The 16086-nt window shown below is 43.6% G+C and overlaps 1 protein-coding gene across 1 annotated transcript; it reads left to right on the top strand.

Moving 5' to 3' along the window:
- The first annotated feature begins 350 nt into the window (after positions 1 to 350).
- On the top strand, positions 351 to 15372 carry LOC146682395 (E3 ubiquitin-protein ligase RNF139-like). The gene is made up of 9 exons (XM_085447111.1): positions 351 to 872; positions 6536 to 7191; positions 7864 to 8011; positions 8129 to 8235; positions 8495 to 8746; positions 12963 to 13333; positions 14475 to 14599; positions 14866 to 14992; positions 15116 to 15372. Coding segments are annotated over exons 1-7 (1698 nt in total). The 5' UTR covers positions 351 to 709; the 3' UTR covers positions 14476 to 14599; positions 14866 to 14992; positions 15116 to 15372.
- Positions 15373 to 16086: the final 714 nt, after the last annotated feature.

Raw genomic sequence — 16086 nt, 5'->3', positions numbered from 1 at the left:
GTGGATCCTCGAGATGTTCGGAAATCCCAAAGTCTTTGAAATGTGTTTGTTTTTAGCTCAATAAATCAAATACGATAAGACACAACAAATATCTCAGTAAGGTATAAAAACTAATCTGAAATCTAAATATAGTAAACTGAAATATATTTAATATACTTCTATAATGGTCTATTATATTAAGTCTGTGTTATATTTTATTTATGGATGTCTGTACTAGCAAACCATCCTCTGAAAGCAAAATAACGTCTACATTAAAACATGTAGCAAACAGGACACAGAAAAAAATGACGCTGTGTAATTTTATAGTTTGTAGAAATGTTACGTCAGCTGCCACGCCCACTGACGCGATACGTCGTAACAGCCTAGCAACTTCTTTGGTTTTTTTTTTAAAAAAAGAAGTCAAGTGGCACTTTCACAGCACTGACAAACTGACATTTAGAGATGCCTTCACTGGTTTTGTGACAGCGGACAGCGCCGGGTCTGATGGGGGCGTGAAGTTTACCGGCTGCCGGCTGTAACCCGGAGAAGCAACAGGAGGTTGAGGTGGACGAACATGGCGGACAGATGCAGGCTTCCAGCTGCCAAGTAAACGTTGGGCAAAGCGAAACTGAAGACGAAGGACTGCTGCCGGGTGACTCGTCACGTATTTCAGCGTTACATGGATAGCTGGGTCCCAACAGGACTGTAAAAGGCCCTCCGCTAAAGCCGTATGGCGTCCACCCAAGCCCGGATAGGCCAGCAGGCCTTGGTGGTGCTGGATGTGGCTCTGCGAGTTCCATGTATTTTTATTATCGACGCCATTTTTAACTCTTACTACGACCCTGGCTCGGGCTGGGCCGGGGCGATGGGGAAGGTGTTTGTCAGAGTCATGGGTAAGTATTTTTAACATGAAGGAGCGCTTAAGTTTCCCTCAACAGCAACGAGCTAGCAGCTTTAGTATGGCGTTATTTTTGTGCCACTATTCTGAGCGCACGTAAAGAAAAGTTTGCAGGTGCAAGTGTTGTATTTTGAGGAGAAATTTATTTTGAGCGAAGAAAAGCTGAATTTGAGTGAACAAAATTCATTTCTGCGTGCAAAAAATGTATTTCAGTGTTTGCTATTATCCACACACACAACAGCTGCCCCTCTCGCTCAGTTTTTGCATTTGCGCTCGCTCGCAATGTGTTGCTCGCGCGCTTAACATTTCTGCCCGTGCGCGCTCAACTTCACCGTTATATTTGTGCCACACAACCAGCCAATCACAGACTTGGATGCAAAAAAATCTGATTGGCTGTTCTGGTCTCCAATCAGCTCGAAATGACGAAATGCAACATCCCAGAATCCATTTCGTCCAAAACTCAAACGAGGCAGTGGCGGAGGAGCACCGAGTGGCGGAGTTTGAAATATTACTCTTTCTGAGTTACAAAATAAACTTTACACAGCACCATTCTCGCATGAAAATATCTTTAAACTTTAAATACCTGCTCGATTCATCAAGACATCACATATTTGCATAAGTGCTTTAACGTTTTCGGAGATACCTGTTACCCACCATAAGAAGATCATTTGTAACCTTCACTAAAGCTGTTTCTGTGCTGTGATGAGCTCTGAAACCTGACTGAAACTCTTCAAATAAGCCATTCTTCTGCAGATGATCTGTTAGCTGTTTGACAACTACTCTTTCAAGAATGTTTGATATGAAAGGAAGGTTGGAGATTGGCCTATAATTAGCTAAGACTGCTGGGTCTAGAGATGCTTTTTGAGTAAAGGTTTAACTACTGCCATTTAAAGGCCTGTGGTACATAGCTGGTTATTAGAGATTGAAGCATTAATTATTGGCAGAACTTCTTTGAGCAGTTTTGTAGGAATGGGGTCTAAAAGACACGTTGATGGTTTGGAGGAAGTAATTATTGAAGTTAACTCAATCAATCAATGGGAGAAAAAGAGTAAATGAATATCAATGGTACTGAAAGTAGCTGTAGATAATATTACATCTGTGGGATGATTATTGGTAATTTTTTTTTCTCTAATGATTAAAATTTTATTTGTGAAGAAGTTCATGAAGTCATTACTAGTTAACGTTAAAGGGATGGTTGGCTCAACAGAGCTCTGACTGTTTGTCAGCCTGGCTACAGAGCTGAAGAGAAACCTGGGGTTGTTCTTATTTTCTTCAATCAGTGATGAATAGTAAGATGTTCTGGCTTTGCGGAGAGCTTTCTTATAAAGTAACAAACTATTTCTCCAGACTAAATGATGATCCTCTAAATTTGTAACACGCCATTTCCTCTCCAGATTACGAGTCATCTGCTTTAGGGTACGTGTTTGAGAATTATACCACGGAGTCAGGTACTTCTGATTAGAGACCTTAGTTTTCACAGGAGCTACAGTATCCAGAGTCGTACGTAGTGAGGAGGTGAAATTATTAACAAGATAATCGACCTCTGTTGGGGTAGCGTTCAGATAGCTGCTCTGCTCTATGTTGGTACAGTGCATTGAAGATGATAACAGTGGGTGGATTATATTCTTAAACTTAGTTACAGCGCTTTCAGAAAGACATCTACTGTGATAAAGTCTACTCTCCACTGCTGTGTAATCAATTATTGTAAATGTGAATGTTATCAGGAAATGATCAGACAGGAGAGGGTTTTCAGGAAACACCGTTAAATGTTCAGTTTCTATGCCATATGTTAAAAACAAGATGTAGAGTGTGATTAAAGTGGTGGGTGGGTTCTTTTACATTTTGAGAGAAACCAATTGAGTCTAATAACAGATTAAATGCCATGTTGAGGCTGTCATTTTTAGCATCTACATGGATGTTAAAATCACCCACAATAATTATTTTATCTGAGCTCAGAACTAAATCAGATAAAAAGTCTGAGAAATCAGACAGAAACTCTGTGTAAGGCCCAGGTGGATGATAGATGATAACAAGTAAGACTGGTTTCTGAGTTTTACAGCTGGGGTGGACGATGTTAAGCATCAGGCTTTCAAATGAATTAAAAGTCTGTCTGGGTCTTTGGTTGATTAATAGGCTGGTGTGAAAAATTGCTGCCACACCGCCCCCTCGGCCTGTGCTTCGAGGTTTCTGGTAGTTAGAATGACTCGGGGGTGTTGATTCATTTAAACTAACATTTCAAATTCAAATTTTATTTGTCACGTACACAGTCATACACAGTACGATATGTAGTGAAATGCTTGGACAACTGCTCGTGACCTAAAGAAAACAAAAAAAGGAAAGGCTATGAATAAGATAGGAAATAAATATGAAAAATTAAAAAGGGTAAATTTAACTAGGAAGGAATAAAATATAAATTAAGGTTAAAAATGAAATAACTGTACAACACAAATTAGAATGAAGGGTAAATTTAACTGGGAAGAATAAGATAAAATATATAAATTAAAGTTGAAAATAAAATAACTGTACAACAAAATACACAATATAGAACTATATAAGAATGTATGAAGAAATCTAAATATAAATAAATATATACACAATAACAGCAGCTGTACAAGTATTAACTGGAAATGAAGAATATAGTGACCAGTGTTGTGCAAAACCAAAGTCCAGAAAGTCCAGTGTGTGTGTAAGAACCATATGTGTGGGTCAGTACTGTGTGGTGGTGTGATTGAGAGACCGTATCGCCTGCAGGAAGAAGCTCCTCCTCAGTCTCTCTGTGTTGGTCTTCAGGGAGCGGAATCGCTTTCCTGACCTCAGCAGAGAGAACAGTCTGTTGTTGGGATGGCTGAGGTCCTTCACGATCTTCCTGGCCTTGGTCCAGCACCGCCTGCTGTAGATTGAGTGCAGGTCAGGGAGCTCGGAGCGGATGGTGCGCTCAGCTGACCGCACAACCCTCTGTAGAGCTCGTCTGTCCTGCATGGTGCTGTTCCCGAACCAGGTTAAGATGTTTCCCGCCAGGATGCTCTCTATGGTGCACGAGTAAAAGTTCCTGAGCACCTTGGAGGGCAGTTGGAAGTCTCTCAAGCGTCTGAGGTGGTAGAGACGCTGTCGGGCCTTTTTCACCACGGTGTTGATGTGACAGGACCATGACAGGTCCTGCGTGATGTGAACTCCGAGGTATTTGAAGCTGTCCACTCTCTCCACTGGGCACTCGTTGATGACGGGGGTCTGGTAGTTCCTCTCCTGCTTAGTGCTGAAGTCCACTATCAGCTCCTTTGTCTTACTGACGTTTAGAAGGAGGTTGTTCCTCTGGCACCAGTTCTCCAGATTCCTAATCTCCTTCAGGTAGGCCGTCTCGTTGTTATCAGAGATCAGGCCCACCACGACGGTGTCGTCAGCATAATCATCCTGCTGCAACCAGGTTTCTGTAAGGCAGAGTAAATCAATTTGTTGATCAATTATTAAGTCATGTACTAACAGAGACTTGGAGGAGAGAGACCTAATATTTAATAATCCACATTTCACTGTTTTACTCTTTGCTTCAGATGTGGATGCTGTATTGTTTTTTCTTTGTGATTTTTTTTTTTTTTTTTTTATGTTTAAGTTGTTTATCGCTGGTTTTTAGTTTGTTTTTGTCTATTTGGGAACTGACACGGTCTAGCCTTCAGAATTACATGACAAGCTCATTCGGTGGAGTGAAACTCTGGCATCTGCTCCTTCCTATCTAAAATATAACCGAACGCTGGCATAAATTTTCGACCATCTCACACTTCTATTTAATCAGTTTTCTTTTTGATGTTTATTCAGCTGTGTGAAAACCCCGGAGGAACCCTCCCGAGGGATTAATACGTTTTATTTAATCGAATCTAATAACTTTAATGTCAGCCAAACCGATTAACTCAGGAAAAAAAAAACACTGAAAAAGGCCAAACAAAAAGATGTTTAAGTTATTTAAGTGACTTATATGTCATGTTTAACCTGAGAGGCAAAAGACTGCGGGGGTTTGAAAACGATGTGCCGGGAGTTCTCCCCGGCTCAGATATTTGAAGTTTACTCAGCTACATTCTCGCCTGAAAATATGTTAAAAGTTAATTTTGCGACCACAAAAGACTAATAAGAGTAATATTTAAACTAAGTAAATGGTAAATGGCCTGTATTTATATAGCGCTTTACTTGACCCTAAGGACCCCAAAGCGCTTTACATATCCAGTCATCCACCCATTCACACACACATTCACACACTGGTGATGGCAGCTACATTGTAACCACAGCACCCTGGGGCGCACTGACAGAGGCTCCAGTAGTAGTAGCCATTGTTGGAAATTGGAATTGGCTGGGCCAATCTGGGATATGGTTTTTCAATTTTGTACCCGGAAGGAAAATTGGGAGAAATTCGGGAGAATGGTGGCTCCGAGAGATTTTTGGGAGTGGCACTGAAATTCGGGATTCTCACAGAAAAATCGGGAGGGTTGGCATGTATGCCTGTCAGACAGGCTAAAGCCGATTAAGCGACCAGCAATAACATTTACACAGGGCAGATCCATCTGACACGCTGCTTAACTGCTTCACCTCGACCCTAATTTACTCTGCTTTGGCGCCATCAGCTCGCAAGCTAGCTAGCTGGCTAACGTCAAGGTGTGTTGTCACAAGTGTGATTTGTGGTGTCACGGATGGCCTCAGAGGCACCTTGGACCCAGATGGGTCATATTCAGGTCCTTCTTCCTGACAAAGCTCGCTTCTTCTCCTCTAACTGTACCCAGAGAGCTGCTCTCTGGTCTGAACTCTGTACCTGTGACTTTATATCGACGTGTGTTGACCTGGTGTCCCACTTTATGCACATCATTTGTATGTCTTGGCACTTGTCATATTTTCGGACAGGGGAATTACATTCTGGACTAGTGCTGTGTAATAACCAGAGCTGCTACTAACAAAAATCTGTTTCACTTTTTATTTATTGATAGAATAAGTCTTTAGCCTGACTAACTTTGAGTTTCCTCTACACCCCGTAATTCATAACAGCTCCTCGTTTTCATCACTGTGACAGAGTAAAGCTTCTCTGTGTTGAGTCAACAAACAGGTTATGTACCTCAGTTTTCCAGTTTGCAGACCTTTGAGCAGCTCGGGCCATCTGAAAGTGTTAGCCAAGAGCTCTGGGTTTGGATGGACAGGAAGTGAGATTAGCTGTTGGGTTTGCTTCTGTACCCGTGTTTCTTTATGTTTAGTACAGGAACAGAGACTCCATAGTGCCAGATGTTTGAACAACTTTATATTAAAGCAGTAAGGCTCAGGTTGGTTGAGGTCCTCTACAGTATGTACGATCAGTTTATCATAGTGTTATCAAATGCACACGTAGCATTACGTGGACTGTGAAAGGCATTTCTTTGTTTGTTTTTGTTCTTATTTGTTTTTCTATTTATGTTATATTATGTATGTTGCTTGTTCATCCTTTGACTTATCAGGATTACTCAACTCTATGCTGATTATTTTGCTCCAAAATTCTTTAATGTGCAGCATCTGTTGTTTTCTCACAAAGATTGATCTAAATACTCACTATAATCAGACAAACTTGGAAGCTACAGTTAGCTGACATTTGTTCAGTTTGCAGTGAGAAATATTTGCCTTTCCTGTCTTTCTGACTGCTTCTCCGGTGTGTTCCAGGTGTCCTCATCTCCACTGTGGTGCTGCTGCTTTCTCAGAAAGCCTTGTTTAAGTTCTACACTCTATTCTTTGCTGTCCTCCTTGGCATGGCAGCAGTCCTCATAAACTACTACGCCACCTCCCACATGGACTTCTACAACGCCTACTACAAAGCAGCGTTGGGCTTCAGGTTGCTGCCTAGAAACGGGCCGACGCTGTGGCTGGGCATGGCCGCCGTCCAGCTCGTCTTTGGGATTGGCTATGTGTTCTTGCTTAACCTCCAGTCGGTGTTTGCTGCGCTGGTGGTCCTGGACATCATGATTCCTCTGTGGGGGCTGATGATTGAACTTCCTGCAGATGTCAGGCATCTGGTGGCAATGTTCTCGGGCCTGGTGCTGGCTCTCAGCACAGCCGTTTGCCTCGCCACGAGGCTCAAATGGTTCTACTATTCATGCCGGTACGTCTACCTGCTCGTACGGCACATGTACAGGATCTACGGACTCCAGCTGCTGCTGGAAGACACGGGGAAGAGGATCAGGTTCCCTGATGTGCTTCGAGTGTTCTGGCTGACCCGGGTAACAGCCCAGGCACTGATACTGGTTTACGTGGTGCAGGCGGTGGGGAGAGAGAGCGGAGATGCCACAGGTGGAGCTGCAGATGGGAGCTCTGATGCACAGGTAAATGCTTTTAGATAAAAAAAACTTCACTTCTAGGACATGTTTGCTATATGATGGTCACTTCATAAGCAAGGTAAGCTAACAAGATGTTAGCCACAGTGAATTGATATTTGGTTAATGACCTTATTCAGAGTCTTTGACATATCATAATGTTTACAAAAGTCATATATTTGTTTGGGGAAAGAAGTTTTCCTTTTGCAGCCCCAGGCGCCCCTGTTGGATTTCTGTAATTATATCTAAAAATTAGTTATATATAAATAATTATATCTAAAAATTAGTTCCTGTGTGTTTAAAAATATCTCTGAAAGCCTAAAATGTATGTAGGTGACCTCTACAGGTTTACTGTGTTCTGTAGCCAAGTAAAGTCCAGCTGGCACATTAGCTCTTTGCAGTGTTTTACAGGTATATTAATGCACGAATTTCAATGTGAAATATTCTTTTAATAATTTATAAACAGTGTCTGATGTCTGAAGAGCAGTTAAAAATGATGCACACTACATAACAAGGTCATAATTCTTTAACAACCTCATTTCTACTGAAGCTGCTTCTTCATGTTCTGTGTTGCTGTTAATAATAAAGTCTCACCTAAAAAGACGGCAGAGTCTGAACTGAAGCTTAACGGGATTATGAGTAAAGGTGACGCATGTACCTGTGTGACTGCACCGTTTTCAGGGTTACCTGCTGAGCTGGGATGTGTTCTGGGATCTCACGAGTAACATCATCATCTCCGGCTGCGACTCCATGCTCACTGTGCTGGGGATGAGTGCTGTTATCTCCTCTGTTGCACATTACCTGGGTCTCAGCATCCTGGCTTTCATAGGTATGACTGAGATTGTTAGTTGGAGTGGTAGCAGGTGTAAAAGCCTTCCTGATTTGCCCTTCACATAATTGTTTGGATGCTCCTGGAGTTGAGCACTTTCTTAATTTGAACCTTCAGGTTCGACTGAGGAGGAGGACAAGCGGTTGGGCTTTGTGGCTCCTGTCCTGTTTTTCATCCTGGCTCTTCAGACTGGCCTCAGCAGCCTGGAACCTGAGGAACGTCTGGTACGTCTCAGATTTGGGCTTCCAGTTTACGCCATCAAAGCAGCCGGCAAACTGTTTTTCTCTCATTTTTCTGTTGTTTTAACCTCTGTGTGAATTTTTATGTTGCCCTATAAACTAACAAAACATGTTTAATGATTTATACTGTAAATGACATTTGCACACAGTAGCAGAGTTCACTGTTCCTTTTGTAATCCTGTATTCCTGTGGTTATAACGTAATAACTTCGTACACGTAACTTAGTCTTGGTTTTGATCCACAGGTCCGCCTAAGCCGGTACATGTGCCTTCTGCTGACCGCCATCCTGCACTTCATTCACGGCATGACTGACCCCGTCCTCATGTCTCTCAGCGCTTCCCATGTCTCCTCTTTTCGGCGGCATTTCCCCGTCCTGCTGGTGTCCCTGGCGCTCTTTGTACTCCCTGTGGTGCTCAGCTACGCCCTCTGGCATCACTACGTCCTCAACACCTGGCTCTTTGCCGTCACCGCCTTCTGTGTTGAGCTCTGCCTCAAGGTGAGCGCAAACAATTTATCTTTGACTGGAATGGATGACGTCCAATGTCTCCCAAAGTTTTCACAGTCTGTGAGATTTTTGTGTGTTATGTTAGTCATTCAGTTTCACGTATGTGAGGTTTTTTGGACTCAGCATTACTCAAACTAATGAAAAAAATTAATGAATTAACATCCTTGCGGCCCGGCCGGGCACAGCCCGAAAACGGGACACCACCCGCACAAGGCACCTTAGGGGTCGGGTGCGATGCGAGCCAGGCGGCAGCCAGGAGCGGAGGCCCTGGCTGACCCGATCCCCGGCTACCAAGACTGGCAATTGGGACATGGAATGTCACCTCTCTGGTGGGGAAGGAGCCTGAGCCAGTGCGTGAGGCTGAGAGGTACTGGCTAGATATAGTCAGGCTCACTTATGGCCGGGGCTCTGGAACCAGTCTCCTCAGTCTGGGGCAACTCCAGACCTCAGTCTGGAGTTGCCCCTGGTGAGAGGCGTCAGGCTAGGGTGGGTATCTTTGTATCCCCTTGGCTTGCTGCTGGTATGTTGGGGTGTTTCCCATTGGACAAGAGGGTTTGTTCCCTTCGCCTTCGGGTCAGGGAACGGGTCCTGACTGTCGTCTGTGCTTATGCACCGAGCGGCAGTTCAGAGTACCCAGCCTTCTTGGAGTCCCTGAGTGCCCCTCCTAGGGACTCTGTTGTCCTACTGGGAGACTTCAATGCTCACGTGGGCAACGGCAGTGAGACCTGGAAGGACGTGATTGGGAGGAACGGCCTCCCGGATCTGAACCCGAGCGGTGTTTTGTTATTGGACTTCTGTGCAAACCACAGTTTGGCCATAACGAACACCATGTTCGAACATAAGAGTGTCCATAAGTGCACGTGGCACTAGGACACTCTAGGCCAAAGGTCAATGATCAATTTTGTAATCGTATCACCAGACCTGAGGCCATAAGTTTTGGACACTCGGATAAAGAGAGGGGCTGAGCTGTCAACTGATCACCCCCTGGTAGTGAGTTGAATCAGGTGGCGAGGGAGGACGCTGGACAGACGTGGCGCACCCAAACGTGCAGTGAGGGTGTGCTGGGATGGTGGTCCCCATCTTTAAGAATGGGAACCGGAGGGTGTATTCCAACTACAGGGGAATCACACTCCTCAGCCTCCCTGGGAAAGTATATGCCAGGGTGCTGGAGAGGAGAGTTCGTCTGTTAGTCGAACCTCGGATACAGGAGGAACAATGCGGTTTTCGTCCTGGTCGCGGAACACTGGACCAGCTCTTTATCCTCTCGAGGATACTTGAGGGTGCATGGGAGTTTGCCCAACCAGTCTATATGTGTTTTGCGGACTTGGAGAAGGCATTTGCCTGTGTCCCTCGGGGGGTTCTGTGGGGGGTGCTCTGGGAGTATGTGGTGTCTGGCCCATTGCTACGGGCCATTCAGTCCTTATACGACCGTTGCAAGAGCTTGTTCCGCATAGCCGGCAAGAAGTCAGACTTGTTCCTGGTAGGTGATGGGCTCCACCAGGGCAGTCCTTTGTCACAGATTCTGTTCATAATTTTTATGGACAGAATTTCTAGGTGTAGCCAAGTGGCGGAAGGCTTTCAATTCGGTGGTCTCAGGATCTCATCTCTGCTTTTCGCAGATGATGTGGTTCTGTTGGCTTCATCGGGTGAGGGCCTCCAGCTTGCCTTGAAACGGTTCGCAGCCGAGTGTGAAGCGGTGGGAATGAGTATCAGCACCTCCAAATCTGAGGCCATGGTCCTCAGCCAGAAAAGGGTGGAGTGCCCACTCCGGGTCAGGGACGAGACCCTGCCCCAAGTGGAGGAGTTTAAGTATTTCGGGGTCTTGTTCGCGAGTGATGGGAGAAGGGAGCGGGAAATCGACAGACGGATTGGTGCAGCGGCTGGAGTGATGCGGACGCTGTACCGGTCTGTTGTGGTGAAGAGAGAGCTGAGTGTAAAAGCGAAGCTCTCAATTTACCAGTCGATCTACGTCCCTACCCTCACCTGTGGCCACGAGCTGTGAGTAGTGACCGAAGGAACGAGATCGCGAATACAAGCGCCGGAAATGAGCTTCCTCCGAAGGGTGGCTGGCCTCTCCCTTAGAGATAGGGTGAGAAGTTCGGCCATTCGAGAGGGGATCAGAGTAGAGCCGCTGCTCCTCCACATCGAAAGGAGCCAGCTGAAGTGGTTCAGGCATCTGACAAGGATGCCCCATGGGCGCCTCTTGGGTGAGGTTATCCGGGCATGTCCCACCGGGAGGAGGCCCCGGGGCAGACCCAGGACACGCTGTAGAGATTATATCTCTCGGTTGGCCTGGGAACGCCTTGGTATTCCCCCGGATAAGCTGGAGGAGATGGCTGGGGAGAGGGAGGCCTAGGCTTCTCTGCTTGGGCTGCTTGCCCCGCGACCCGGCCCCGGATAAGCGGAAGAAGACGGACGGATGGATGGATGGATGGATGGATGGATGGGTGGATGAAATTAACATCCTATGGTCAAGAAGAGATCAAGAGATCCGGAATAGTAAAACTTGTTACTTAAATAATCAAATGTGTAACAATAATGACCGGATTGATGTGCATATAAGAGCATGATTTAGCCCTACAAAAACAAGAAATAATCAGGATTAAATGATTACTTGTCTGGATTCCTTTTCACAGTTATGCTCTCGCTTTGTGTTTTGTGCTAAATCCAACGCACCACTTTTCCTTTGCAGCACGTCTCTAAAAACCCAAACTCACTCCTCGACAGGCGAGGGGAGAGCCGAGGTGAGGGCCAGGCTTTGTCAGCAACAACAGTAAAACTGATTCAGAGAGGTGGACAAGGAACCACAGATACTGTTTGTAAATTCTTAAGTGTTGTGAGTTTGCATATAAAATGTTTCTACTGCTTAGAGACAAATGTAACTATAAGAGCATGGAACCAGGCTCCTACATTCGATATTCTGGGCATGCTCACTTGACTAAAATTAGCCTGGGGACCCGCTGAGGAATGGCGAGTTTGTGGGTGTCGAATCGAAACTGTTCTGAAGGAGAGCGGCGACACATTTTTAGACTGTTTACTTCAAGCTTAGGGTCCAAAAACATTCCAGCTGTCACCAGAGGTCAGCTTCAGCTCCGTGTCACAGAGGATGTGTGGCTGTTGCATTTTTACGTTTGTGAATGTTCATTATTCAGGGAGTAAACTTTAAGGAACAACAATTTAAGTAACGATGTACAAACTTCAACTAAAACATGAATTGTGAGTTCAGGCGATCAACAGCATGCAGGATATTTTTGTTCTTTCTCAAATTAACTTGGAGCATGCAGTGAAGCATGAACACACACACACACACACACACACACACACACACACACACAGAGCAGAATTTAAAGGAGAGTGTGGGTCAGAGTACCACTTGTCCATATTCTTAGTTAACATTCTTGTTTTGATTTAACCATATTTCATATGTATTCTGTAGTAGGGAAACATCTACTATCCCGGGTTTGTTTGTATTTTGCACTTTTACAGATTATATAATTTAACACTTAAATCAATTCCTACAAGTTTGTTAAGTTAACATGTTATTTATTTCAACTGTTAATTGGTTTAGTTAGAACTCACCTTACCTACCTGTCTTCCAGAAACAAAAGGAGGAAATTTAGTTTTACTTCTTGCTTTATAGCTTCTGGGTTCATCTGAGGTCACAGGAAGAGACCAAGTGCGGAAGGGGAAGAATTCTTGTAATTTAAAAAAAGTTGATTTTAGAGTGTTTATGGAGAAATAGATTTATTGTTGTAATGTATGGATTACACCAGAGTTTATGTTGCTAGTAAAGAATCGCAGTAGAGGTCAATAATATTCATCTTACCTACTGAATGCAATAGTCCAGAGGAGAAATTGTTTGGTTAAGTGGACGATTTAAGCAGAAGAACTCAGGTGTTTGGGGAAAAAGGTCAGTGTAGCTGTGTGCAGTTATGTTTATTTGAACGGAGTTAACTATGGAGTTGAGTTTCTTATTTATTTTTTGTAAATATTGTTTGGGTCACAAATGGTGAATAAATCACTTGCTACACAGGACAGCATCAGTGTCCTGCACTTCTTTGGCCGCTTAAGTCAAGTCCTACCACAGAGAGTTTGTCAAACTTCCCGTTGGCGTGCTCACTCCCTGTCAGGAGCTGAAACCGTTCACTAGTCTGCTTTGCTCTCTGCAGATTAAATTCAGCTCACGTTTCTGCTTCCTGCTCTCCAGGTGGTTGTGTCTTTGACCGTCTACGGCCTCTTCATGGCTGACGGATTCTCCAATGTCCTGTGGGAGAAGCTGGATGACTACGTCTACTACGTGCGCTCCACGGGCAACATCATCGAGTTCCTGTTCGGCGTCATCATGTTCGGAAATGGCGTCTACACCATGATGTTCGAGGCGGGCAGCAAGATCCGCGCCTGCACGATGTGCCTGCACGCTTACTTTAACATGTACCTGCAGGCCAAGAACGGCTGGAAAACGTTCATCAACCGCCGCACTGCCGTCAAGAAGATCAACTCCCTGCCGGAGGTGCGCGGTGACCAGCTGAGGAACATTGAGGACTTTGATTTCAACCATGGCACAAAACAAATTCATTGGTAAGTCGCCTCTGCTTTATCGCCTGTTAAACGCTACCAGAAAAGGTAGAAGAGAGCGAGTGTCACTGGCTGCCGCTGACGGTTATAAAACGGAGCAGCCTGCATGTTTTGTTAGCATCAGTGCTAATAAGTTAGCTTCTTGAAAATGACAACACAGCAGGAACAGACTGAGTGACAGGCTCACAGCTGTGCAGGAATACAGTATACCGGGCACTTTATTTCAGGTTTACAGTAGTTCAGCTGCCATGATGGCAGCTCACAGTAGACTGATCAGCTGATCAGCAGTTGGTGCTGTTGTGCTGGCAATGAAGAAGATATAGCACAGCATGAGCTCTGTGCTGGTCCATATATTAGATTTAACCAAGTCAAACCCTTTACCTGTCCGTGAAGCTCCTCTGCATACAGCCTGTGGTTGCTCTTCATTAAGGACAGCTGTAAGCTGTGTAGGGTTGTAGTCCTAACTACACAAAGTTAAAATCAACTGAGATAAAATGATGCAAATCAGTACACCCAGCAGCTCATCTCTCATTTAAATATTAACGACTACAAAATGGAAATGTCTAAAAAGCAGAGCAGTTCTCAGTGTACTTAGATGTGTCCAAGCAATTTAGTAACTTAGCTGACAGAAAATTGTTAATTGGTAATATTTCTGAAAGAATCATCTAGTAATTGCTTAATGAAAACCTACCTCTGCTTCAAAGTATGTCAAAGAAGTATTTAAAGTATGCGGCACCTCGCAGTGAGTCACTATAAAGATTACCAATGGAGAGAAATAAATTCTTTAAAACTAATAATTGTTATTAAACTCAGTTCATGATTGTTGTAGAATTTAGGTGTTTATTATAGTTTTTTATGTTGTAGGCTAAAGACAGATAATCTGTTTTGAAAATAATCAGCACGATAATGAAGCTGTTGTAATTACTCGTTTTGTTATATGACTGTATTTCCAGTGTGTTTCTATTGTCTGTAAGTAAAGTATCCATTACTGCTAAATGTGTTCAGTGTTATTGTATAACGTGACCTCAGAGCGTCTCTCACATGATGCTGGTACCAATACTGTGATGCTTTAATTCCAAAGATACAATCAGTAACACTCTGTGAGTCAGTACATGTAGATAAATCCTGACCTCTTGCTGTTCAGACATCGGGGTGAATCTGACAGATCCCATGTTCAGAGGACTCTACAGAGGGAAGCAGAAACATGACGGTGAGCTACTGCTTCACTCTTATTTTCGATCCCCACAGAGAGGCTCATGATAGAAACAGGTGAGTCACACCGTCTGTTTATTTTAAAGCTTTTGGCAGAATGTGGCCTGAGTTTGATCACACAGGGAACCTTTAATATAAAGTTTTCTTAAAGCTCTGGAGTCATTGGTTTTATATTCTTGTTGAAGCTGTATCACCAATAAGAGGGAATATATTAGATTAAATAGGTTTGTGCTCACTTTATAGAAATATTTTGCTGATGTTACAGTTCTTTAAATGCTACATTCATGTTATTTATGGATTTCCACCTTCCTGCTCATTTCCAGACGCCCCGTGGTGTGGTGTGAAGAACACTCATGCCGGGTCCAAATGTGTTAAAACTACATTTCCCACAAAGAAGAAGTGGGAGGCAGGACACTGCCTGAAGGACCGGAATGAGCCCTGTCATATCATGTGAGTCACTAAAGGGAAACGCTTTATAAATCAATGGATACAATCAGACGTCGCACTGAAGCATGAATATTGTTAAACACAATAGACCTTTAATTTTAAGATTTCACTATTTGTCTCTTGCAGACAAGTCCTGGAGGTGATGGCAGCAGCGAGGGAGGAGGATCCACTGGAGCTGGGCAACACAATCTATAACAACACTGTCAAAGTCTTCTTCAGCTCAAGCTGATAATAAATGACATCATCAGGCTCACCGATGTGTCATTAATATTCTTTTATGAATCTGTTTGTGCGCCTCAGGACAAACCACTTATACTGTTATATTATTTGTGTTTACAGTCCTCTGTTAATGCACAATAAACATATTTTTTTCATAAGGAACACATCAGTTGTTGTGTTTAGAAAAACATAAATGTTAATGAGTTTATTCAAACCACACAAAAAGCTTTGATGTTTGTGATTGTTCAAGTACCCCTACAGTGCTTTTGCTTCAGATCATCAAACAAGTTTTAATATTATACAAAAGTAACCCAAGCAAATGCAGTTTTCAAATGTTAATTTATTAATATAAAAAGTTATACAAAACCTAATAAACTGGCTGTGCCAACATTTGCAACAAGAGCTAAAATCAGCCGTTTTCAGTACCTGGCCATGAGTCTTTGGCCAAATGTTCTTTGCAAAATGATTTTAATTCAGTCAGCTTGTTTTAGAGTCATGCTGAAGTCCATCAAAAGCATTCTCAGAGGTTTGTGTTTTTAAGCCATGCAGGGGTGGACTTGCTGGTGTGTCACTATCATTGTGCTGCTGCATAACTTGAGCGCTCTTGAGCTTGAAAGACTTTCTGGAAGACAACAGAATTTATGATTCTATCAGTTACGGGAGTCATCCAGGTCCAGAAGCAGCAAAGCAGCCCCCGACCATCACATTACCGCCACCGTGTTTGACTGTTTATATGACCTTCTTTTTATGAAAAGCTGCCTTAGTTTAATGCCAGATGTAACAGTATTTGTATTTGTACCTTTCAAAAAGTTCAAGTTTTTAACTTTTGTCTTCAGTTTTCTCCGTCCATAGAATATTTTCCCACAACTTTTGTGGAT

This window comes from Copadichromis virginalis, linkage group LG22 (genome assembly GCF_057382275.1).
Source record: "Copadichromis virginalis isolate Kocher_CV1m ecotype Utaka linkage group LG22, C_Virginalis_male_GT1.1, whole genome shotgun sequence".
Classification (NCBI taxonomy): Eukaryota; Metazoa; Chordata; class Actinopteri; order Cichliformes; family Cichlidae; genus Copadichromis; species Copadichromis virginalis.
The sequence above is the reverse complement of the archived record's forward strand: the minus strand, read 5'-3'. Positions and strand labels throughout refer to the sequence as shown.